The sequence below is a fragment of the Brachyhypopomus gauderio genome, chromosome 1 (genome assembly GCF_052324685.1).
Source record: "Brachyhypopomus gauderio isolate BG-103 chromosome 1, BGAUD_0.2, whole genome shotgun sequence".
Classification (NCBI taxonomy): Eukaryota; Metazoa; Chordata; class Actinopteri; order Gymnotiformes; family Hypopomidae; genus Brachyhypopomus; species Brachyhypopomus gauderio.
The window spans coordinates 41750168-41775858 of record NC_135211.1 but is presented as its reverse complement, the minus strand read 5'-3'; the positions used below and the strand labels follow the sequence as shown (position 1 = coordinate 41775858).

The window sequence follows — 25691 nt, the reverse complement described above, 5'->3', positions numbered from 1 at the left end:
AGCCAGGTTTTCCTCTGTGTATACAGGATCAGGCCATTATGAAGAGTAAGTAAGGAACTAATTATTATTGATTTTATCAGTATTTTTGACAATTATTATTTAATGTATTTAACCCACAGGAGTTGATGACATTGATGCATACATATTATTAAATCTCTTTCCACAGAAAATGTCTCCTTGTTCTGAATTATCTTCATTTATATTATTATTAGTGCAGTATTGTAGGTTCATATACTATATTAATCATTGACATTTCCAGTGCAATATACAATCTACAAATAGTCCAAAAAGACAAAGTAGCCTTTAAAAAGCTTTATTTAAAAATGAAAATGCAATACAATTTACAGTAAAGGAGATACATTAAGTGAAAACAGCAGTGAACTGTGTATTTTGGCTGGAAGTCACAATCCGAATCTGAATGTTCACAGAAAGACATTTCACACATTGTGAAATTGTCATGGTCTTCAAACTAGACAGGCACTGGGTTAACAACTCTCTGGATTCTAAATACTGACAAAGTCATTCTCAAATACACTGTATACACGCCATTAACTTAAACATAATCCTATTAATAAAAATAAGCTTACTCTAAAAAAACCCAAAAAATAATACATTGATTATTGAAAGTTTAATGTAAAAAAAAAGCTCAGCAATATTAAAAATGTGGTTATATATTGGTGAACAAAAAGGTGTGAAACATTTTTATATATTAAGATTTAAAGAACAAATTGAGTCACTGATTCATGGACCACGTACACTGATTCTTGAACACATGTCAAAATGTCCTGTGAATGAAGAACTCTCCATTTCTGGTGTCTGATTGATTACACATGAGCTTACTTTCAACTTCCTCTTTTGGTATTTTTCTGATTAAGTGATTATCAGATTCACTATGGCTGAATCAGAAATGTCATACTTAAGCAGTAGACAATAGATTTTAATGCAGTACGCTCTACTCAAACGTTAAAACGTTATATGACATCACACGATCATAGTTTATTGCTCCAGTTGAATTATGGGATAGGATAGTGTGCTGCATATTTCAAAATGGTTCCTGATTCAGTAAGCCATCCGGGTACTTTTCACCTACTGTTTAATGAATACTGTGTATTCGGACACACTGCCCTGTATCTCATACTGCTTTGCTGTACTGTGTAGGAGGGCGTACGGCATGTCGGACGGAGTCTCTGTGTTTAGTTCTTGTGGGGTTTTCCCTCCTCTTCCTCCTTCACGTCTGTGCGCTGCTCCTTTCCTGCTCCTCTCTTACTCCGCTGCAGGCCCACCAGCTCTATGGTCTCATACACAGGGTCTGCTGCCCCCTGGTGGCCTGTAGTGGTGCATTACAGTAAACATTAGAAAAGTGTTTCTTTATTTTTACACAAAAATGTTGTTGTCACCCTTTACTGGCAAACAGAAGCTCAGTACAGATTATGATTGTCAGGTTTAATTACCCATATGTATCATGTAGAACACGGAGACTGATTTCAGTTGAAATTTTTCATAGTCTGATTTTATAGTCACTGCACATGTAGGACACATTTGATATTTCCTGTAAAATGTAATGGTGTGTTCTGTCCTAAATCTGTGTTCTTCTGTGTTCACCGCTGTTCCCTCTGGGTAATGTAGTCCCTCACCTGATGTGTGTCTCATGAGGAAACATCCCCCCTTGTGTTCACCGCTGTTCCCTCTGGGTAATGTAGTCCCTCACCTGATGTGTGTCTCATGAGGAAACATCCCCCCTTGTGTTCACCGCTGTTCCCTCTGGGTAATGTAGTCCCTCACCTGATGTGTGTCTCATGAGGAAACATCCCCCCTTGTGTTCACCGCTGTTCCCTCTGGGTAATGTAGTCCCTCACCTGATGTGTGTCTCATGAGGAAACATCCCCCCTTGTGTTCACCGCTGTTCCCTCTGGGTAATGTAGTCCCTCACCTGATGTGTGTCTCATGAGGAAACATCCCCCCTTGTGTTCACCGCTGTTCCCTCTGGGTAATGTAGTCCCTCACCTGATGTGTGTCTCATGAGGAAACGTCTCCTCTTCTTGCAGATGAGGAAGATGAAGAAGCAGGTAATCAGAAGGAGAGACGGCACAACCATCATTCTGGTGATGACTGCAGGTACTGGAGAATCTGAAACACACACACAAATGCACAAAGTGGAAAAAGGTTTGATCAAGATATCATTCTCCCATTAACAAATGCGAGAAAACGTCAGGATCGTTATATCTTCAAAGTACCCTCAAGTATTACCACAGAAACACAACAGATTACCTGCGAGGCCAATGGAGATGGTGCCACTCATGGAGGAAGAGAAGTTGTGTATTAAAGGTCCTGACTTCCACTCGTCCCCAACATTGAACCGCACGCATTTAATGCTCACTTGGTTGTCGTAGAAACAGCTGTATGTGCCCTGATGAGGGTCGTCAGCAACAGGAAAGAGGAAGGAGGCTGAGTGACTGACAGCTGGCTGAGTGATTGACAGCCGGGTGGGCGTGGCTTCACTTGGTCCAAGCGAGTGTGAGGTAGAATGACCCTCCTGGGCGCTGTGATTTAGTGGAGCAGGTGATGGTGAGGCTGAGTGATTGACAGCTGGGTGGGCGTGGCTAATGTTGTTCCAGGGCAGTGTGAGGTGGAAGGAGCCTCCTGGGTACTGGGGCTGAGTGGAGCAGGTGATGGTGAAGCTGTGGCCCCTGAACACCGCTGGCCCCTGGAGGCCCCTGGATGGTCTTATGGGAGCAGAGAAGGAGACGCTGGGCTGGACCAGGAGATCTGGGAAGATACGGAAAGATTGTAAAATGTTCTGGATCAAATCATTCTCTTGAGAAGAAACCAGAATGCATTTCAACGTCATGTTGCACTGGCGGAGTTACCTGAGCAGACCACTCCAGCCAGAATTTTCACGACCGGCGCCGTCTTCACCGTACATTCCCTCACTGCTTCTTCGGTTCCTGTACACTGGATCCCGAAACCCCACCCGTGAAGACCTACGCCCTCCTGAAGATGCAAAGCTGCCACGGAGGAACCACAGTTCAGCTGTCTGCAGACCACAGCCGCCTCCTTCAAGGACCAGAGCTCCGAGGCCACCTTCTTCCAGTCGCCACTGAAATACATCTCCACTGCCCCAGCGCAGTGTTCACTTACTCTCACATCATCGGGACCTGAAGAGACAGAAGAGCGCTGCGTCTGCTAAACATTCACAGGGGAAGTGCTCAAGCATGTTAACACACCTTCAAAAGCCTTTTTTTAAGAAATGGAATTCTTAAAGTTGCCGTTGATAATGGCGTTTTTGCCAACACCTCTTAATACGTAGTTATTGAAAATTTATCATTGATCAAGTGACATGTTCTTCGGGGGAGGGGGTTGAATGGAGTTCGAGAATGGAAAAACGAGAGTGGTTGAAACAGGCAACAAACAGTCTGGTGGAAAGAAATATCTTCTGTTGGAGTGCAATGTTCAGGTACAGCTGATGGGACTGGGAACAGCTAAAGAACTAATGGTGGAAAGAATACGCGGCTGCAAGGGTTCTGACCCGCAGGAGAAAGAGAGATCATATTACACCTGCACTCCACTCACTGCACTGGTTACCTGACAGCTTTAGAATAGATTTTAAGGTTCTAATCATGGTTTTTAAATGTCTTCATGGTCTTGCCCCTCTTTACCTAAGTGAAATGATGGTTAGATATGTTCCAGTCAGGTCTCTCAGGTCTTCAAACAGTAATCTACTGGTGATTCCTAAAAGCCGATTAAAGATTGGCGAGGGTGCTTTTAGCCACTATGGCCCAAAGCTCTGGAACTCTCTTCCTGAAGAGCTCAGAGGCATTTCATCCCTGCATAGTTTTAAGAGCAGTCTTAAAACATTCCGGTTTAGATCCGCTTTTAGTTAAGAAACTCTATCTTAATAGTTTTATCTTATTTACTTTACTTTTTATTATCTTACTTCACTTTTTACTTTTATGTTATTTTAATATTTTTATCTTTAATTTCTTTTAACATTTTCTTTTTGTCTTTTTGTCTTTGTCTTATCTCCTTTTAATGTTTCTTTTATTTATACTGTAAAGCACTTTGAGTTACATGTATGTATGAAAGGTGCTATACAAATAAAGATTATTATTATTATTATATTACATGCTGGTAGGGACCACGTTCTTACCTGAGCAGGTGAGATTCACAGCACTACTGAGTGTGCAGTTCTGATCCTCACTGGCTGAGGTGCTGCAGTTAGACAGACGCTTCTCCGAGCCCATACACTGGAACTTGTTGGTCCCAAATTGGTATCTCTCTTCTCCAGAGAGCGCCCCCTGTAGAGTTAGTGGAGAACCACAGCCCAGCTCCCTGCAGACTACCTCTGCGTCCTGCCAGTCAAAGTCAGCCTCACACACTGTGGTCCAGGATTCCTCAGACTTCACCTCCAGTCTCCCAGAACAGAATCCACCTCCATCCACCAGTCTCACTGGTTCTGAAAGCAGACACAAAAATAGACAGAGATAAACAAGATTTCAAAATATGTTTATGGTTTATTGTAATTATGAATTAATTATTGTATGTTTAAACTTCGACCTGAGCAGACGAGTTCGGCATTGTGGCTGTAGAGTCCAGATCTCCCACAACCCCCTCCACCACGATGCGCCGAGACTCCGTGATGTTTGCACTTTTCAAGACTTGCCTCCTGCCCCTCACAGCGAACATCCACTCTGGTGCCTTTGTCCTTCAGCTCGAGCGCATCGGAAATGTTGACGGCATTTCCGCAGCCAAGATCTCTGCACACCACCATCGCGTTTCTGAAGTCAAAGTTGGAGCTGTACACGCGGTGCCACTTTCCGTCGTAAAACACCTCTGGCTTCCCGGAACAGTGACCGTCGCCACCCACGAGTCTGACCAACTTCATCTCTATACGCACATGTGGAGACATGAAAGTGAAGCTCAGATTCTGTTACCAAATGAACTGTGTTGATATTCACTAAAAACCCCCAGAGCTTCATTTAACAATAAAGACCCATCACACCACATCTACAAATAGCATCACTTATAGCTTCTAATATATAATTCATTTTAAGTAGTTATAATAATAATCATCATAATAAATCTTTCAAGAGGATGTAACAATGGAATTACAGTTAAAACTAGATTTGCATTTCCTGAAGGAAATACATAGTGCTTGACAAAGAGATGTGTGTGTATGTGGAGTGTGTATGAGAGAGATGTATGTATGTGTGTGTATGTGTGGTGTATATGTGTGTATGTGGAGTGTGTATGAGAGAGATGTATGTATGTGTGTGTCTGTGTGGTGTATATGTGTGTATGTGGAGTGGGGATGAGAGAGATGTATGTATGTGTGTGTCTGTGTGGTGTATATGTGTGTATGTGGAGTGGGTATGAGAGAGATGTGTGTATGTGTAGTGGGTATGAGAGAGATGTATGTATGTGTGTGTCTGTGTGGTGTATATGTGTGTATGTGTAGTGGGTATGAGAGAGATGTATGTGTGTGTCTGTGTGGTGTATATGTGTGTATGTGTAGTGGGTATGAGAGAGATGTATGTATGTGTGTGTCTGTGTGATGAATATGTGTGTATGTGTAGTGGGTATGAGAGAGGTGTGTGTGTGTGTGTGTGTGTGTGTGTGTGTGTGTGTGTGTGTGTGTGTGTGTGTGTGTGGAGTGGGTATGAGAGAGATGTATGTGTGTGTCTGTGTGGTGTATGTGTAGTGGGTGTGAGAGAGATGTATGTGTGTGTGTGTGTGGGGGGGGCATTAAAAAATAACTGTCACTCACTACTTGAGAGTGGAGAAGCCTTGTTTAATCTGAATTGCACCCTCCGAACAAACGATCGTAGTTTGGGACATATTTAACTTATCGCTTCACTGAAGAGATTGTATGAGAGAGGACCCATTTCTGATGACTTTGGTGTAATTGTGTGTGGTTTGACCCAAAAATCAAACAGGAAAATCTCAACAAAGCTGATTCTGATTCTGAGTTTTTATGGGAGCCAATTCATTTCAATGGGGCTTTAAAAATTTTTAAACTTAAAAAAAAAATAATAATTTAACTACAACTCTAATCGACTCAAAACATATAGCACACCTGTCAGAGCCGAGACCTTCGAACGGAGTTTGTACATTAAGCGGTTTGGGCTGCATTCAACAAGAAGATACTGAAACGTTTGCACAAAAAGTCTTCAGTCAGCGTTTGAAGATCTGGCTAAACTAGCAAACCTATGGACTACGACAGGAGGTCTGCTTTGCTCTTAACATCTTAAACCCTGATCTCCCCCCCCCCCCCCCCCCCCCCCCCCCCAGTGTGCTGTAGGACCGGGATCTGCTCCCGGACGCCCAGCCCAGTCCGTCCAGCACTGGTGTCTGAGTCCTACCTGCACTGGAGCAGCTGAGCACCAGGATCAGAACAGTGAGCATGTCTGGACCCCGTCCTCCACCAGCTGATCTCTGTCCTTGTGTCTGGACCCTGTCCTCCACCGGCTGGTGTCTGTCCTTCTGTCTGGACCCTGTCCTCCACCGGCTGGTCTCTGTCCTTCTGTCTGGACCCTGTCCTTCACCGGCTGGTCTCTGTCCTTCTGTCTGGACCCTGTCCTCCACCGGCTGGTCTCTGTCCTTCTGTCTGGATCCTGTCCTCCACTGGCTGGTCTCTGTCCTTCTGTCTGGACCCTGTCCTCCACTGGCTGGTCTCTGTCCTTCTGTCTGGACCCTGTCCTCCACCGGCTGGTCTCTGTTCTTCTGTCTGGACCCTGTCCTCCACCGGCTGATCTCTGTCCTTCTGTCTGGACCTCGTCCTCCACCGGCTGGTCTCTGTCCTTCTGTGTGTCCTTCTCTGTCCTACTAGCAGCACACTGAAGTTACACTCTCTCAAATATATGAGACCAGTTGTTGTGTTTCTGTGCATGAGCACGTGGATGTATGAGCTTGCATGCATGCGTATGTGTGTGTGTGTGTGTGTGTGTGTGTTCTGAAAGATGCACTCATTATCAGATCTTCACACACTGCAGAAACATGGTGAGCACCTGTGTGACAGGGATGCGACATGGTAAGGTGTGTGTGTGTGTGTGTGTGTGTGTGTACACACACACACACACACACACACACGGAACCCTGATGCAAATGATTAATGTACAAAATCTCTCTCTCACACACACACACACACACACACACACACACACACACACAGAACCTTGTGGGATCAGAAAATATAAATGTATGTTTTAACGTTTCCTTTGCATGTTTTTTATTTTTATTTGTCCAGTTTCACATTTGTATTTGACATTTAAAAATGTACACTTTATTTACACTATTTACATCTTTAATGAAAGATATTTGTTTTTTGAGAAATGGTATTTCATATACTGTATATTTTGTTCTCATGATTTAGAACAGTTACGAAATAGTTGCAAAACACTCAGATGCTACTTATAAGTGATATTTCATCATATTTTCTCTTTTTCCCTAGTCTCTTATCATATCTCTCATCTGAGGTTTGATTCTCTGATACCCTGTTTCCTGTTTCTAGTTCTTGATGTTTCCTGTTTTGTAAGATAAATGTCTCCACAGTTGAGCGGTCCTGATTATTAAAACTAATACAGGCTTATCTCCATCTCATCCTGGCGTGCCAGAGAGACGCACTGTCTGCTCCTGTCTGCGCTTTTAACCCTTTCATGCCTGAGTGATTAAACGTAGGCAGTGTTGCGAATAACACCGTTAAAAATAACGGCGTTAGGTAACGTCGTCATTTTGTCAGTAACGGGATAATATAATTAGTTACTTTTCCTGTCGTTACAACGCCGTTGACGTTACTGGTCATTAAAAGCGGTGCGTTACATGCGAGCGGACCGCTGCCCAGGCTAGTGAGGAGTAACAGATCTCAATAGGTCACAGTTCTCGGTGTAACACCTGTTTAACTTAACAATTCAGTAAGCGATTGGCTAAGGCAGCGTTATGTTAGCCAATCAGAGCCAGTGTTTTTACACGCGCGCCGAAGCACGCGAGTGACACGACACAAACAGAGAAGAGGCCGAAATGGCGTCAGGTGTAAGCCGAAGAAAACTAGAACTTTCAAGGCGATATAAACATTATTTAAGAAAATACTTGAAGTTCCTGAATGTCTACCAGACTGGGTATTTGATTTATTTAATTAAGAATAGAGGTTTTATTGTTAAGTTTACTTCTGTTGTAAACAAACCAGTTGTCTCAGGTTGAGAGAATTTAATTTAATTTCATAGATGTAAATGCACTTTATATAGTGTAACTGTTTACTTTTGCTTTTTTTTCCCAAAGATTTAGGATTTTAAAGGATTTTATCCTGCACTGGTCTGTGGATGTGCAATAAATATCAAAAGTTAAACAATTTTCTGATCTACTCATTTCAACTGACTGTGAAAACTGCTTAAAAAAACTTAATTATTTGGCATATAACCTTTTTTTTAACTGTAACGCAAATAGTTACTTTCCCTGGTAATGAGTTACTTTTATTATAGAGTAATTCAGTTACTAACAAGTAGTGAGTAACTATAACTAATTACTTTTTTAAAGTAACGTTCCCAACACAGAACGTAGGTGAAATTTTTTGTAAGCTTTATATTACCACCAACCAAGATTTAGAACATGACCAGTGGATGTTTTTGTTTCAACGTCTATTATTTTGATTATGATCTACAACTGTCCACTGATTTTACAATAGTGGATGATCTTTGCATTTTCAAAAGCAAATACATTTATTACAGCATATGGTGTTTCCACATGTGTACACACATGTTCACACATACAGTACATGCAAGCACACACACACATACGCACACAGTAAAGGTTTATGAGATGCCCTGTGTTGGCTTGGGCAAAATATTGCAAACTGTGGAGTTGTATTGCATAGAGCTCTGTACTGCCCTGTTGTATTTTATAACTTTTAGATAACAGTAAAGACATGAAATCACAGCCTCTTTAGTGGGATTTGGTCCATATTTAATGACAAATATATGAGAACACATTTTCTTTTTACAAAGAAATCAGATTACAAAGGCAGAACTAGTAAGACCTAATCAAATATTATTTAAATGACATCATAATCAAATATTATTTAAATGACATCATAATCCTAGTAGGACTAAAATCTCTAGGTATAAATTTTAAAAATGTATATTAAATCTGATTAAATGTGTAAATATGAAACCATGTAGAAAAATTGAAAAGTAACTCAAGAGCAAATAACAAATCTGCAGGTTTAAATATTGATTTTTTGTTCAAACCACATGTTGAGTAATTCATTAACTAATTAAAGTATTTTAACTAGTGCAGCTGTAGCCATGAGGTCAGTTTTTCACGGAGGAAACGCTCGTCTGGGTCTTCTGGGTCATCTCATCTCCTCTCTTCATATTTCACACATTATGAAAAATTATGATTTTCTCCTTTTCACCACCACACCCACAAACTATGTATCTAATCTACCACCGCACACACATGACCACACCTACTACACCCACCACACACACCCACCACACAATCACTACACACTCCCTACACACCCACCACACAATCACTATACACTCCCTACACACCCACCACACAATCACTACACACTCCCCACACACCCACCACACCACACACCCACAAACTATGTACCTAATCTACCACCGCACACACATGACCACACCTACTACACCCACCACACACACCCACCACACAATCACTACACACTCCCTACACACCCACCACACAATCACTACACACTCCCTACACACCCACCACACAATCACTACACACTCCCCACACACCCACCACACATTCACACAGCACACACCCACCACACAATCACTACACACACCCACCACACCACACACCCACAAACTATGTACCTAATCTACCACCGCACACACATCACCACACCTTCTACACCCACCACACAATCACTACACACATCACCACACCTACTACACCCACCACACACACCCACCACACAATCACTACACACTCCCTACACACCCACCACACAAACATTACACACTCCCCACACACCCACCACACATTCACACAGCACACACCCACCACACAATCACTACACACTCCCTACACACCCACCACACAATCACTACACACTCCCTACACACCCACCACACAATCACTACTGTTATGTCCTATGATAGTGTTGTGTATTGTGTTTGCTGTCTGTTCCGCTCCAGACTCCGCTCCAGACTCCGCTCCAGACTCCGCTCCAGACTCCATTTCACCCTGCACTATATAAGGCCCTTCCCGGTGCCTCCCAGCGAGACATTTTTGCTCCTTGGTGGTGTTGGTGGTTAGTTATTAGTATTCTGCATTTGTACCTCATCTTAGAACTCTGGTTTTTGACTGCTTTGAACTTGTTTATGCTTTTTGCCTTTGCCCCTGTTGGATTGTCTGCCGGTTGTACATTTTGTAAATATTCTATGTGTTGTTGGTGTTCTGGTAAGTAGGGAGTGGCTGCCATTTTGTTTTGGGATTTGGGTTTGTTTGTATGGTTTTTTGTTAGGGAGTTAGGGTAGTACTGTATGTTTGTTTTCTGTTAGAGTAATTAGTGTTTGGTTTATTTTATAGTTCAGTTCTGTTTGTTATGTTGGCCTGGGCCACTCCTGAAGCTGAGACCAGTTACGTGTATGTATATATCTTGTAAATTACAATTTCTGTATAATACACCTTTAACCACCCACTCCTGTTGTCCCATCATCACTAACATTCGCACTGCTGTTCACATACACCACTGTTACGGTCCTCACGCCTAGACAGGCCGTAACACTACACACTCCCTACACACCCACCACACATTCACACAGCACACACCCACCACACAATCACTACACACTCCCCACACACTCACCACACATTCACACAGCACCCACCCACCACACAATCACTACACACTCCCTACACACTCCCCACACAATCACTACACACTCACCACACCACACACCCAGAAACTCGCTCACTCGTTGCCTAATTCCCCACACACTCTTCACTCACTACACACTCGCCACAAATTAACCACACCCACAAACTCTCTCAATCTGCACCTAATTCCCCACCACACCCCACACACACACCCAGTACAGACCCAACACACACGCTCTCCCTATATGTCCAGTCACTGGGCTCCTGTGCCTCCTCCTCTCTCATCACCCCCGTCCAGTGCCTCATTTCTTGTACTGTACTGCTGCTGCTGCCCCCTTGTGGCCTGTGGAGATTAATGCACCACTGGATTAGAATAGAATGCACCACTGTGTTAGGTTAACTTTATTTTTACTGGTTAGTGCTTTTCCTATGTGATTAAACCACATAGACCAATAAGTCTATTCACAAGTGTACAAAATTAAATGGCAGTGCGTTTCTGTGATTGAATAGAGTATACACTGGTTCACACACCTTCATCTGTGTTCACTACTTCTCCCTGGGAAATGTAGTCCCTCACCTGGGAAATGTAGTCCCTCACCTGGTGTTTTTGTCATGAAGAAATTAGCACACTTATTGTCGATTAGGAAGATAATCCAGCAGCTTATCATCAAAAGAAACACCACAAACACCAATCTGGTGATGGCAGCAAGTAATGGAAGGTCTGAAACACACACATACACACACACACATGCATACACACACACACACACACACACACATGCATACACACACATATACACACACACATACATACACACACATATACACACACATGCATACACACACATACGTACACACACATATACATACACACACATACATACACACACATGCATACACACACATACATACACACATATACACACACGTGTGTGTATGCATGTGTGTGTATGTGTGTGTGTGTATGTATGTATACACACACATGCATACACACACATACATTTACATTTACGGCATTTACATACATGCATACACACATTCATACACATACACGCATACACACACATGCATACACAATTTAGATTTCAGGTTTGAATGATAAGGAAAATATGATATCATTAATTCATTAAAACATTCAAGAGGCTATGATCAGTACAATATTAAGGCTGGAATACAAATACATACACACACTCACATACACACATGACCATAGATTTCAGGATCAGATTACCCGTCATGGTGAGGGTGAGAATTTCACTCTTTGAGGAGAAGTTGTGGATGAAAGGTCCAGAATACCACCCACCCCCAAAACTGAAACGCACACATTTATATATCACTAGGTTGTGATAGACACATCTGTAGTTTCTCTGGTGATAATCATCTGCTGCAGGAAACGGGAAGGAGGCTGAGTGATTGACAGCTGGGTGGGCGTGGCTAATGTTGTTCCAGGGCAGTGTGAGGTGGAAGGACCCTCCTGGGTACTGGGGCTGAGTGGAGCAGGTGATGGTGAAGCTGTGGCCCCTGAACATCGCTGGCCCCTGGAGGTCCCTGGATGGTCTAATGGGAGCAGAGAAGAAGATGCTGGGCTGGACCAGGAGATCTGAGAAGATGCAGAAATCAAAAAGTTTACACCGTCATTAATAAAACAAATAAATATATTTAATATAGTTTAATATATAGTGTTTATTATTTTAATGTGAATATCAGTTTTGTAGACCAATCAAATTCATTCCCGCTTCAGTTACCCGAGCAAACCACTCCGGCCGTCTCCCAGACGAACGTCACGCTCCTGACGGAACACGCCCTGACCTCCGCCTCACTTCCTGTGCAGTGGACCTCGAAGGCCCAGTCGAGCTGGCCCGCCCTCTCTCCGCCCGCGTGGGTGGCTGCTACAGCACGCCCGCACCGCAGCTGTCGGCACGCCACGCCGGCCTCTCGCACCGACCAGCCGTCCGCCTCCACCCTCCTCCACCGCCCGCTGTGCCGGAGCTCCACCCTCCCGGCACAGCGGCTGTGCCCGCCCACCAGCCGTACGTCATCGGGTCCTGCAGACGCCGGAGGAGGGCACGTTTATTATTGTGTGGACTATATGAAGGCACGTCACACAAACATTCACGTCTTTTCAGAAGCTTTGAAAGTTCTGACATCTCTCACACTCTCTAATACTCATACCTACTCATACCTGAGCAGGTGAGTACAACAGCACTGCGGCGTGTGCAGGTGTGCTCCTCTCTGGCTGAGGTGCTGCAGGTAAGGAGATGCTTCTCTGTGCCGATACACTGGAACTTGTTGGTCCCAAATTGGTATTTCTCTTCTCCAGAGAGCGCCCCCTGTAGAGTTAGTGGAGAACCACAGCCCAGCTCCCTGCAGACTACCTCTGCGTCCTGCCAGTCAAAGTCAGCCTCACACACTGTGGTCCAGGACTGATGGGACTTCACCTCCAGTCTCCCAGAGCAGAATCCACCTCCATCCACCAGTCTCACAGAGTCTGAGAGCAATCGCAGCATTAAAGACACGCAAGCTTACATATATTTGTGTCCTTATAGCTAAACTGAACCTTAGCGTAAATCCTCATAAGGTCGAACTCCCACCTGAGCAGATGAGAAACGTATTGTAGCCGTCGAAACCTGGGGCGATATCGACGTCGTGCTGTCTGCACTGTGACAGACCAGCCTCCTGACCTTCACACCTGACGTCCACCCTGATCTCCTTCCACTTCCAGTCCCTTCGCTCGCTAACGGCCACCACGTTGCCGCAGTCGAGCTGCCTGCACAGTGCGGCCGCCGCCCGGTAGTCAAACGTGGTGCTGTGGACCTTCCTCCAGAGTCCGTTGTAGAGGACCAGCGGCGTCCCAGAACAGGAGTCCTCGCCGTTCAGCATCCTAACCCCAGACGCCTCTGACCACACGACGAGAGGCAACAAAATGAGAGTTGACACTTTAATCGTTTTATAATTGACTCTACTGCTGCCAACTTCTAGATTATGACCTCTTCCATTAGATGTGCTAATTCTCACTGAAGAGAAACAACATTAAAGTTTAAAAGGTGAATACTGAGACGAAACTATATGCTGATCTCAGAACAGTATGACACCCATGTGCAGGTTTGTGGACTCTATGTTAACTGATCTACCTCAAGTGGACAGACTTATTAACAAGAAGCAGGTCTCTGTAGGCCTGGGATCTGTGTCTAGATCACAGACGTCTGTCCCAGCATGTCCCTGCCCCCCCCCCACCCCCCAGTGTGCTGTAGGACTGGGATCTGCTCCTGGACACCCAGCCCAGTCTGTCCAGCACTGGTGTCTGAGTCCTACCTGCACTGGAGCAGCTGAGCACCAGGATCAGAACAGTGAGCATGTCTGGGCCTCTGTCCTCCACCGGCTGGTCTCTGTCCTTCTGTCTAGACCCTGTCCTTCACCGGCCTGTCTCTGTCCTTCTGTCTGGACCCCGTCCACCAGCTGATCTCTTGATCTCTGTCCTTCTGTCTGGACCACGTCCTTCACCGGCAGCACTCCAAGGTTACACTCTCTCGACTTTACGATACCAGGCGGTGTGTGTGTGTGTGTGTGTGTGTGTTCTGAAAGATGCACTCACTATCTGATCTTACATGCTGCAGAAATGTGGTTAGAACTAATATGATAGTGTCATGTTTGAGACCATGTGTGAACTTACATGCAGCACAAACACACGCACATGGACACGCATGGAGTCAAAATAGAGTGAGAACTGATTAAATCTGACTCATTCGTTCTTTATTCTTGATTATGGCCTGATCCTGTAACCACACAGGAAAGCCTCTCGTGGCCAGTTGCATTAGTATATACAAAATTGTACATTCATATTAAATATAAAATATACATTTTCATAATGAAGGCTATAGACGCAGTTGTTTATCAGAATATGCTACATTAATTTAAACAGAGCTCAAATAGTCATATTTATATTAGAACTGAACTGTGTTTTTTAAGAGAGACCTATGAGGTAGATCTGAACTTTGTGGTAGGTTCTTTTCAGTAGGGCCTTTAGATCATATTCTCAACCATCACTAGCTTTAAGAGACTTTTGAGAAGTAATACTTATAGACTTTATCTGAATAGTACGATCTTATCTGAAATGTTTGTGTCTTTCTGTATTATGTACAGAATACAGAATAACTGTATATAGGATTTGACTTATTTGTAATTTGGGTATTTTCATTTGGAGTTTAGGGGTGGGTGGCAATGTCTGTAGAGGGTGGAGTAGGGTGCTGTAGTTGTAGAGGGTGGAGAAGGGTTGTAGTTGTAGGGGGTGGAGTAGGGTTGTAGTTGTAGAGGGTGGAGTGGGTTTTATACAGTTGTGATCAAATTTATTCAACCCCCAATGCTGCGAAGGGTTTTATGGAATTCAGTGCACATTTGTAATTGTGTTCATAATGAAATCTTACAAGGACTTGTTAAAGAACTAAATGCAACTAAGATAGCATCAATTTTTTTTGTCATAAAGTATTAAATGGCCTTTTTGTGATTTCTTCATTGACACAATTATTCAACCCCTTTACGACTACCACTCCTAAGAACAGAGGTTCATTCCAGTGTTTTCCATCAGGTATTGAAAACATCTGTGGATGTCAACGAGCAGCAATCAAGCATGATAAGCACCAATTAGGCAGATTTAAAAGGACTGTGATACTCAGCTCCTTCTAGACATCTACTGGTGTGTTTCCAAGCATGGTGAAGGCAAGAGAATGGTCCCAGAAGACAAGAGAAGAGGTTATTGCTCTTCACAAGAATGGCAATGGATATAAAAAGATTGCGAAGTTGTTAAATATTCCAAGAGACACTATCGGAAGTATCATTCGCAAGTTCAAGTTAAAGGGCACAGTGGAAACTGTCCTGACCGCGACTGCTGTGCGCTACCTGAAGCGTAATGTGGAGAAAAATCCCCGCGTGACTGCTAAGGAACTGAAAAAAGACCTGTCAGATGTGGGCACTGAAGTTTCAGCTCAGACAATAAGGCGCGCACTGCATAACGAAGACCTCCATGCCAGAACGCCCAGACGCACCCCCTTGCTGACTCCAAAGAACAAGAAAAGTCGACTGCAGTATGCCAAAAGTCATGTGGACAAGCCACAAAGGTTTTGGAACAGTGTACTGTGGTCAGATGAAACTAAATTAGAACTGTTTGGGCCAGCGCTATGTTTGGAGAAGGAAGAACCAGGCTTATGAACAAAAGAACACCTTGCCTACTGTGAAGCATGGCGGGGGGTCAATTATGCTTTGGGGCTGTTTTGCTTCTAATGGTACAGGAAAGCTTCAACGTGTGCAGGGTACCATGAATTCCCTTCAGTACCAGGAGATCTTGGAGGAAAATGTGATGGAGTCAGTCACAAACCTGCGGCTTGGGAGACGTTGGACCTTCCAACAGGACAATGATCCGAAGCACACATCCAAGTCCACTAGAGCATGGTTGAACATGAAAGGCTGGAACATTCTAGAGTGGCCATCGCAATCACCAGACTTAAATCCAATTGAGAACCTCTGGTGGGACCTAAAGAAGGCAGTTGCAGTGCGCAAGCCTAAGAATGTGACTGAACTGGAGGCTTTTGCCCATGAAGAATGGGCTAAGATACCCATAGGTCGCTGCAAGACACTTGTGTCAAGCTATGCTTCACGCTTGAAAGCTGTCATAACTGGAAAAGGATGTTGTACTAAGTACTAAAAAATAATGTCACTAGGGGGTTGAATAAAACTGATAATGATGTGAGAACAGTAAAGACATTTGTGGTTATTCCATCATAAATATTATGTTATGTTTGTCTAATTTATAAGTGCCTCTTTGATATAATTGTAAATAAGATGACTGAAATGATCAAAATCAATGTCAAACTGGCCAAAACACTTTATTTCAGTGGGGGTTGAATAAATTTGATCACAACTGTATAACCCACATATATAGGTGCCGCGATTAAAAGTCCTCACCAGGATTTTGCTCAAGCTTGCTAGATTTTCTAATTAGCAATCCAGGTAAAATTAGTGGAATCAACACAATCCAGGAAGCCTGAGCAAAATTATATATATATATTGTCTTTTATCCCTCATCTAATGTCTATTACTGGTTCTGCTTGCTCTCTTTTCCGGTGTCGTGTGGGCTCTGTTTCCACACGGTTGAGTAACCCTGTGTAATAATCAGTATGAGAATCTCTCCACTCATGTTAAAAATGATGACCTGGCACAGCCTGTGTGTGTGTGTGTGTGTGTTGTATGTGTGTGTGTGTGTGTGTGTGTGTGTGTGTGTGTGTGAGTGTGTGTGTAACACCACAAGTTACTGGCACTCTTTCAGAAGTCTTATTTTCAATTTAAAATTTTTGCAGATAGAAAAACACAGTTGCTTGAAGATTATATTCTCAATAAATGGTAGATTTAAGATAGGTCTGTAATTAGTCATGTCAGGTTTGTAATTAGGGGCAGTCATGGCCTGGTGGTAGGGAATTGGTTTTGCGACCGGAGGGTCGTGGGTTCGATTCCCAGACCTGGCTAGATTTGGTTCCACAGCCAGTCAACATCCAAAAATGATGATATAGCATAAAAACAATGACTGCTATCATGACACTGCTTGCACGGAGAAGATTATTATTATTGTAAAAAACCCTCCCATAGCTTCTATATTGTTGAAGGATCTGGTGCAAATCTCCTTCTGTCTGGGAGCCAGTTCTATCATATTTAGAAAAGCTTAAAGCTTTGCCTATGGTTTAGAACAGCCCCCCAAATTCAGTACAAAGCAGCCCATATGAATATGGATGTGTGTACATCCATATCGTCCAAATTGCTGGGAATATGAATATCAATATGCATAGGCTAAATGATTGTGCTTTAATGTCTGTGGGAGGTTTCCATTCTAAAATTTCCATTTTTTTTAATTTCCATTATATTCTGGTTTAATTGAAGAAAAACAAACCAATCCAACAAAAATATTGTGAATGAATATTTTAAACAAATTAGAATCACATTGATACACAATAATCTGGCCGAAAAACTATGTGAAGCAAACACGAGACTGACAGGAGAACTCTGAGCAACTACTGCCACCTTGTGGACAAACAGCAGAAATTCACTGTCACTGAGTCACTGCTGTGCCTCGGTGTGTGAGGGGAATCACCCTCAAAAGTAAAAAAATATTACTTGTTAATCCGAACGTTATTGTAATAATAAAGCTGATACGAATCAGCTGATCAACTGGAAAACTGAGCTTGGCATAAAAAACGTGAAGTTCACGTGTGACCTGCAGGTATTAAGTCTGTCCACTAGATGGCGATTATTTTACTGAGACACCAGGGCAGATTCCAGCTGTTCAAAGCCGCCCCTGTAACATCAGTGTGTGTGGTGGGGTCGTGATGTCCTGAGTCACCTTTAAAAGTGACTGTGAAGACGTGAAACACCAGCAGTGTAATCAGTGCAGGGTGTACGGTCCACACAGACACTGAAGAAGGTTCGCAGATCGTGAACTCGGCTTTGATTGAACAAGCTTGTGATGAGAACATGAAGGTTATTATTGATAATGCTAGTGAACAAGTTTTGCACAAAATTGTGTTGTCAATATGCATTGTGTCTTTACAGATTTCTTTGTGAATTTGAAGTTTTGTTTTATGCCGTATGTATTTCCTGAACTCCCTCTTTGACTTTTAACTGCAGTAACATTTCTCCATGGTGATTTCTGTTTACCTCAAATAGTTTTAGCTTTTACTGGAGTTGAGTTGAAAACAATTTGAGTTGAAACTATTCAACAAGGCATCAGCATTTGTGTTGTGCTTCCATTTATAAACGTCTTCTTAAAAGGAAAAGAAATGTCTGATATTGTGTTCTGATGAGGCCAACAAATGCAATAAACACGTAGTAATGAACCTCAATGGATGTAAAATATCCAAATGAAAACTGAATTGGAAATAACTATTAAATATTGCAGCTGTATCCACTGTTAGGGCAGAGACATTATGAAGTTTGGTGGTTCTGACTCAGTTAACATGGTTACAGTAGTGTACAGCATGTGAGATGGACTTCCTGTTTGTCCTGTTTCTGATAAGCACTGGAATGTGAGTGAGGCATGCTGGGTACTACTGACATCATCACTGTAAAAGCAGGGACTACCAATAGTAGCAATGTGGCATTCTGTCTGAGCATGAGGTGTCCTCCTCCACTATAGCGGGTGGTGGTGTGTGGAGGTCCTGTTGGTGGTGTGGTAGAGGGTGTAGTCTGCTTTATAAAGCAACTTCTGTGCAGTAACATGTTTCACCTGAGAAACTGAGAAAACATTTGTTCCCTGTGCAGACAGGGGACACTGATTAATGTTTGAATGCTTTCTGATTGTACTGAAGATGTTTCTGAATTTTGCAAAATGTGTATTGTGTTTATCTGCGAGCTGAATTACCCTCATATGCACTGATGCAACAATAACATTCTCATTTAGTTTATTTACACCTAAACTCCATCATAAGCATGTAGCATAATCTTCACAGGTAGTTTTTCTGCTTACATGACAGCAAAATGTTACTAAAATGTGTTTATATATAGCTTTATATACTTTAATACAGCAAAAAATGTTCCAATAACAATATAACCTAGACATTGCATCATTACCTAAGGCTATAGCTTTAATTTCATATACAATTTCTCACAATATGGAACAGTAAGAAAAATCCAAAAATAATCTGTGAGTTGGAAGTCCCTTCTACTTCCTATTACTTCTATTACTTTTGTGTGGTGGCCACACAAAAATATTGACACTTCAGCTCCCTAACGGGCCACACCCCCCTGAGGGACGAACAGGATGTCACAACAAGACAAACATGAGTTACTGACAGAAGCGGCCAGCATGGGTTCTCCATACTGTGACCAAAAATATATGTTTGTTTCTTTTATCTATACGATGATAATTCCTTCATGTGTTTTAATACATCAAAATCATTCCAATTTAACAACAAAAATCACATTCACATTTTGCACCTAAAGCCCATCATGACTAATCCTGTACAACGCTCTCAACCACCAAATGAGATTTAGAAACGTTGGTGTCTTGGACATCATAAATACAGTATTTATGTCTCATGCAAAATATATTTTAGTGATACACAATTAACAAAAACTGAAGCATCACACACATAGTATAAAAAAGTATGCAATTTCAGTGTTTGAATTCAAAATGCTTTATTTTTCAATTGTTATGAATTCCTTATTTGTGCAGTGACACAGACTTGAGATCTGTTGTTCAACAACTGTCACATAAAATTTCACACCCAACAGAACTCATATTAACATCGCAAAACTTCTTTCTATAAGAAACCTAAAAGAAATCACCTATGGTGTCTGCAAAGCCCTGGCAAGGACAACAGGAAGAATCAGGCTGTTCTGAGCTATAACGGTGATTCCTTAATAACTGTTTTTCCATCAGTGTAAGTGACCCCCTTGTAGGTCCCCTTGATGGGAAACTGCAGAACACTGTCGTTGAAGCAGGTAATCTGCACTGTGCCTTTGTAAGGTAGATCAACAGTGACTCTGCCAATCGTGATTTGTACAGTTACTTTTTTCCCTGGGGGAACTTTAACAGGGAAAGAGAACAGCTCTGTTTTCTCTTCAGAGTTCTCTAAACCAAAACTGTTTTCAACTCCCACTGTAAAACCATAACCAGCAGTTACTTCAACAACCTCAGGAATGCCTGCCTTCACTTCACAGTGGTAGTTGAATTCAATCTTATTGGTCACAGACCAGGAAGACTTTTTGGTGACTGTTTTTGAGGATTCTATTTTGTACTCTTGCATCTCACTAGTATTGTTGGTGTAAGTCATGGATTTGAGTTCCTCAACAGCCACCTTGGGTATCACATCATGTAGTGTGGTATAATTCACATCAGTTAACACAGTAGACTTGATGGTGTTAATGAACATGAAGGCTAAGCAGTCAATGTCTGAACCTGATCGCCCTGTGACTCCCATACAGATTCCAGAACCAACATCAATTGGATATTCTGTTTTCAGGCCCCAATCTGTCATATATGCAAAAAACTCTCGGGAGCGGTTGGTCTTGAACTTCATACCACCCAGACGTGTTCCAGCTCCATTTCCCCACAGTGACAGGGAAGTAAAATGCTCTCCGTCTTCAAATGTAAATTCCTGAAATTTCCCATCAGGATTTCCAAACTGTTTGTTCTGCCCATTAGAAAGCCACACCTTAATGGCTTTGATCTGCCACCCTCCGGCCCACACCCACAGCTTTGTCAGGGTGGATCCACTGCCAGTACCATCGAAGGTAAACTCACTACCTCCCTTCCCGCCAATAATGTGGAGGTCGGCCAGGTATGACATGGTCTTGCTCTTAATACAAACCTAAAAAACCCAAAGACAATAATTGGGTAATATATCCTTTGACCTCAGCACACATTGTTCATAAATATGTGATAGCAGGATGTGTACAGTTGGCAATCACTAGTTTATTTATAAACAAATGAAACACTGAGTTTTCACCACTACATTCAGAACAGTAGACATACTTACAGGAAAGTTGTGAATAGAGGCTGGAAAAAAGTCTTGTGTGTTGAGGCAGCTGCACACTGCATGGTCTCTTAAACAGCAGATAGAGTGGGCGGGGTCTGGCAAAGTGGGTGGGTCTGACAGAGTAGGCGGGGTTTGATGTTAGCTGGGCTTCTGGAGAAATGGGCTTGGTGAGTGGGAAATATTCAGTCATGAATAACACAGATAATGTCAGGAAAGTCAGAAAAAATTCAAGATAAATTGTCACAAACGTGACCTTCCTTCATGGAGTTGCATAACTTTTATCCATTTACACCTCGATTCGTAGAGTTGCATAACTTTCATCCATTTACATCTCCATTCATGGAGTAACATTCATTTATTTACCAGAGGTGGGGACTCGAGTCACATGACTTGGACTCGAGTCAGACTCGAGTCATTAATATTAAGACTTTTGACTTGACTTGAAAAAATATTCAGAGACTTAGACTTGACTTGGACTTTTACACCAATAACTTGGGACTTGAATTGGACTTGAACCTGTTTACTTGCAAAGACTTGATTTTTTTACCCCAAATCTAAATTTTAAAACACATATTAATATTTATAAAGTGCGCCCCATTAATTTCATTACCGTCCTTCTGACGCAGACCGGTCCTCTGCTTTTCCACACGCTGTACGTTGTGTGTGTGTGTGTGCATGAGCTGCAGCACAACCAATCAAATGGGGGGGTCAGCAAACGTGAATTGTTACCGGGCGGGGTGTAAAATGGACACAAATTAATGATTATATCGCGATCGATCGATCGCCAGTGGTTGGTGCCAGAGCGAACTAGTAACTCATTGAATCATAGATAAGGATCAGAGGTAAATAAACTAGATTTTTTTTTTCGGCGTGAGAAATGGGATGTGTGGCGTGAGAGTGTGTGAAGACGGTCAAATGCGTGTGTCTCACGCTCAATGCGTGAGAGTTGGCAACCCTGGGTTCTGTATCTGAACTCAGGGAAGAGAGCCTCTCTCTGTCACCATCATATCCAGTTCTATCTCAGCATGGATTGTGTATTTGAAGACATCTACATCGAGAAAAAAAAATATTGACAAAAGTGGAGCGAGTTTTCAGCTATGGGGACATCATTCTACGGCCTCATCGTGCACAAATGACATACACTGTAAAAAACAGAACTTAAAATTGCTCACCTTACTATGATTTTTAGTTTAGCTGAGCCAAAAATAATTAATTGCACCACAAAATATAACAAAGTAATTAGATCGGCTTACTTTATTGAGTTTCTTGTTAAAAGTTGATCTGACCTTACAACCTGCATTGTCAAAACATACAAATTGTAGTTGAACCCTAGTTAAGGCCAGGCCAACTCCTCTGCGCATGCTCAATTTGACTCCTTAGTTGAGAACGGGGCGGGGTTTGCGATTTCGACTCCGGACAACTTGAAATGGATTTCACCTGCAGCAAGCAACGACATACGCTACTCTGAATTGAATATTAACGTCCAAATGTGTTTTGTCATTTGTCTTATATGACCCAACTTCAGTTAGCTATTCTTAGTATTGAATTTAGAGATTTATGTACATGTGAAATACATACCAGTCAAGTTTTGTATTTAATAATACGAGACATTTCCCGTATCTGACGTAATCGCGTATCGCGTATCGCGTAATTTGCATAATCGGTTATTTGCATATAGCTGCAATCGAGGCTGTAGGAGAGACGAAAACATCTTTGGAGTGGCAAAAAGTGAAGAAAAAACACCCCAAATATGTTTTGAACTACAAATGTGACTAAACCCGCGACTTTTCAATTGTTTTTTTTTTTTAAAGCATTCATGTGCCGCGCCAAACAGAATTCTGTTTGGAGCGGCACATGAATGCTTTAAAAAAAATAACAATTGAAAACTGAAAATACGGGAAAATACTGGAAAATAAAAATACGGGATGACGCCGGGACAGAGCGGTAAAATACGGGACTTTCCCGGCCAAAACGGGACTTGACAGGTATGGAAATATACATTATCTGAACAAGATATTGTAGCGTCGGGGTGACGTCATTACCCATGAGCCCTTGCGGCTCCGGCCCTGTTATGTGTATTATGTGGTGTTTATGTCTGTATATTGTCCGAGTTTCCCCTCCATGTATGTGTAACGTTGTCATCTTCATGACTTCCCCCTATATTTTCATGTGTAAGGCCAAGTTAGTTAAAGCCTTGAGTTTGATTTAATTGTGCCTGTGAGTGCCAATTTTCTTGCGAGGTGAGAATAAAACCTCTGTTCTTAATAAGAATGGATGTGTCTGTGGCACCATGCCACAATATAATAAGTTAGCACAACTTTAAAAAACTTGGAATTCCTGGTATGTAACTTACATTTTGAGGTTCATATACATGGGCAAGATAAATTATCTGAACAAGATATAGTAAGTTAGCATAACTTGAATCATTTGGAATTATTTGTAGGCAATACTTAAAATCTGAAGTTTATATACCTGTGAAAAATAAATAATTGGAACAAGAAATAATAAGTTGGCTTAACTGAGTGAATTTCTTAAAAACTTAAGAGTTTGAGTTGGGATCAAAACTAAAAAATCGAGTGCAGTAAGTTGCCTTGAAATTTTGAGTTTTCTCAACTTTTTCTTTTTTACAGTGTACAGACTTTTGGCCAGTTTGGTCTTTTGCAAATGCAATGCAGAGTAGTTTACTGAAATGTCTAAAGTTGCATTCCTGATTCCTGTTAATTGTTCAGTTCTTATATTTGTTTGTCTTGTGTCACTCACACATGGACACACATGTTCTCCAAGAAACCAGATAAGAGAAGAGAGGGAAAAATGCTGTTATGGTTCTTTGTATTGTACTGTGAAAATATCAGCACTTTTTATTTGAACATGGAGTTCTACTTATGACTTTTTCACAGAATATTTATTTCTGGAAAATTGTAGTTTAAAGTAGTTTTTGCAGCTAATTTTAACAAATTGAACTGTGCAATAAAGAGGTGTAATTAAATTTTTTTTTATACTTCGTGTTTTCAGTTGCACATGTTTTATAAAGATTTGAGGAGAATACAGATTTAAAAAAGAACACATGTCTATTATTTACATTTAAAATATACCTGCAACATTGGTTAAAAAAAAAAAAAAGACTCGAAAGGACTTAAAATTCCAAGTTTCAGACTTGGGACTTGACTTGACTGTTGCCTGTCTTGACTCGAGACTTGACTTGACTTGACTGTCTTTGCTTGAGACTTGACTCGGGACTTGAAGATAAAGACTTGGACTTACTTGAGACTTGCAAAACACTGACTTGGTCCCACCTCTGTCATCTACATCTCCATTTGTGGAGTTGTTTACCTTTAATGTATTGCCCAGACATGCACAAGGTGCTTGCTTTTCTCAGCCCAGATAGACTTCGGTGTAAATGGGAGAAACCGGTTCATTCAGGACCAACAGCTTATTACCCCATCACAACGGTAACAGTCAGACAGGGACACCTGTCTTGTTCTTACTTTTTTTACTCACCAACCTTACACAGTCACACCAACATTACACCTTACACACCAACCTTACACAGTCACAGCAACATTACACCTTACACAGTCACACCAACATTACACCTTACACAGTCACACCAACCTTACACATTACACAGTCACACCAACCTTACACATTTACACCAACCTTATACAGTCAAACCAACATTACACCTTACACACCAACCTTACACCTTAAGTAAGTAAAGTAAGTAAAATGTATGTATATAGCATTTATCTCAGACAACTGTCACAAAATGCTTTACAAAGGATACAAACAATAAAATGAAATAAAATGGAAATTTCATACGCATTAAAACGGCACAATACACCTGAACAATTTATCAAAGGCCTGTTTAAACAGGTAAGTCTTCAATTGCTTTTTGAAAGACTCCACTGATTCAACAACTCTCAACGAGTCTGGTAGAGTATTCCATAATTTGGGAGCAGCGACCTCAAATGCTCAATCACCTCGTGTCTTTAACCTGGAGCGCGGAACAGAAAGTAAGTTTAAGTTACTGGATCTGAAAGGGCGTGATGATACATGTGGACGAAGAAGATCAGTTACATACATGGGAGCCTGGCCATGTAACGCTCTGAAAGTAAGGGTAAGAATTTTGAAATGTATCCGTTGCTCAACCGGAAGCCAATGCAATGATGAGAGTAACGAAGTAATATGGGAACGTTTATTTGACCAAGTAACCAATCTAGCTGCAGCATTCTGAATTGTCTGAAAGCGATTTCGAGCAGACACACTAAGAGATGTAAAAAGAGCATTACAGTAATCAATGCGAGATGAGATGAAAGAATGAAT

The 25691-nt window shown here is 42.0% G+C and overlaps 3 protein-coding genes across 4 annotated transcripts; all 3 read right to left on the bottom strand.

Moving 5' to 3' along the window:
- Positions 1 to 297: 297 nt before the first annotated feature.
- Positions 298 to 6929, bottom strand: LOC143521044 (CD5 antigen-like). The gene is made up of 7 exons (XM_077013629.1): positions 6360 to 6929; positions 4555 to 4884; positions 4148 to 4453; positions 2868 to 3155; positions 2269 to 2766; positions 2005 to 2127; positions 298 to 1327 (listed from the first exon to the last, which is right to left on the bottom strand). Exons 1-7 carry the CDS (start codon positions 6400 to 6402, stop codon positions 1194 to 1196), a joined length of 1722 nt encoding a protein of 573 aa, XP_076869744.1. The 5' UTR covers positions 6403 to 6929; the 3' UTR covers positions 298 to 1193.
- Positions 6930 to 10466: 3537 nt separating this feature from the next.
- LOC143521054 (CD5 antigen-like) lies at positions 10467 to 14366 on the bottom strand. 2 transcript variants are annotated; one of them, XM_077013638.1, is made up of 7 exons: positions 14164 to 14366; positions 13443 to 13748; positions 13034 to 13339; positions 12597 to 12896; positions 12083 to 12451; positions 11383 to 11572; positions 10467 to 11194 (listed from the first exon to the last, which is right to left on the bottom strand). In XM_077013638.1, exons 1-6 carry the CDS (start codon positions 14204 to 14206, stop codon positions 11385 to 11387), a joined length of 1512 nt encoding a protein of 503 aa, XP_076869753.1. In that variant the 5' UTR covers positions 14207 to 14366; the 3' UTR covers positions 10467 to 11194; positions 11383 to 11384. The 2 variants fall into 2 exon arrangements, with proteins under 2 accessions (XP_076869753.1, XP_076869758.1); XM_077013643.1 differs by having other exon boundaries at positions 11450 to 11572.
- Positions 14367 to 20009: 5643 nt separating this feature from the next.
- On the bottom strand, positions 20010 to 21512 carry LOC143521031 (aerolysin-like protein). Its single transcript, XM_077013622.1, has 2 exons — positions 21369 to 21512; positions 20010 to 21200 (listed from the first exon to the last, which is right to left on the bottom strand). The coding sequence occupies exon 2, from the start codon at positions 21177 to 21179 to the stop codon at positions 20232 to 20234; it is 948 nt and encodes a 315-aa protein (XP_076869737.1). The 5' UTR covers positions 21180 to 21200; positions 21369 to 21512; the 3' UTR covers positions 20010 to 20231.
- Between the last annotated feature and the right edge of the window lie 4179 nt (positions 21513 to 25691).

What these genes read in the sequence shown, in the direction of transcription:
- LOC143521044 (XM_077013629.1), bottom strand. Translation starts at nt 6,402, where the DNA reads ATGCTCACTGTTCTGATCCTGGTGCTCAGCTGCTCCAGTGCAG. An exon ending in CATCTCCATTGGCCTCGCAG is followed by an intron (nt 2,128 to 2,268) that starts GTAATCTGTTGT and finishes TGTGTGTTTCAG; the next exon opens with ATTCTCCAGTACCTGCAGTC. An exon ending in CCTCATGAGACACACATCAG is followed by an intron (nt 1,328 to 2,004) that starts GTGAGGGACTAC and finishes GCACCACTACAG; the next exon opens with GCCACCAGGGGGCAGCAGAC.
- LOC143521054 (XM_077013638.1), bottom strand. Translation starts at nt 14,206, where the DNA reads ATGCTCACTGTTCTGATCCTGGTGCTCAGCTGCTCCAGTGCAG. An exon ending in GCTCAGCTGCTCCAGTGCAG is followed by an intron (nt 13,749 to 14,163) that starts GTAGGACTCAGA and finishes TCGTGTGGTCAG; the next exon opens with AGGCGTCTGGGGTTAGGATG. An exon ending in TCTCACCCTCACCATGACGG is followed by an intron (nt 11,573 to 12,082) that starts GTAATCTGATCC and finishes TGTGTGTTTCAG; the next exon opens with ACCTTCCATTACTTGCTGCC.
- LOC143521031 (XM_077013622.1), bottom strand. Translation starts at nt 21,179, where the DNA reads ATGTCATACCTGGCCGACCTCCACATTATTGGCGGGAAGGGAGGTAGT.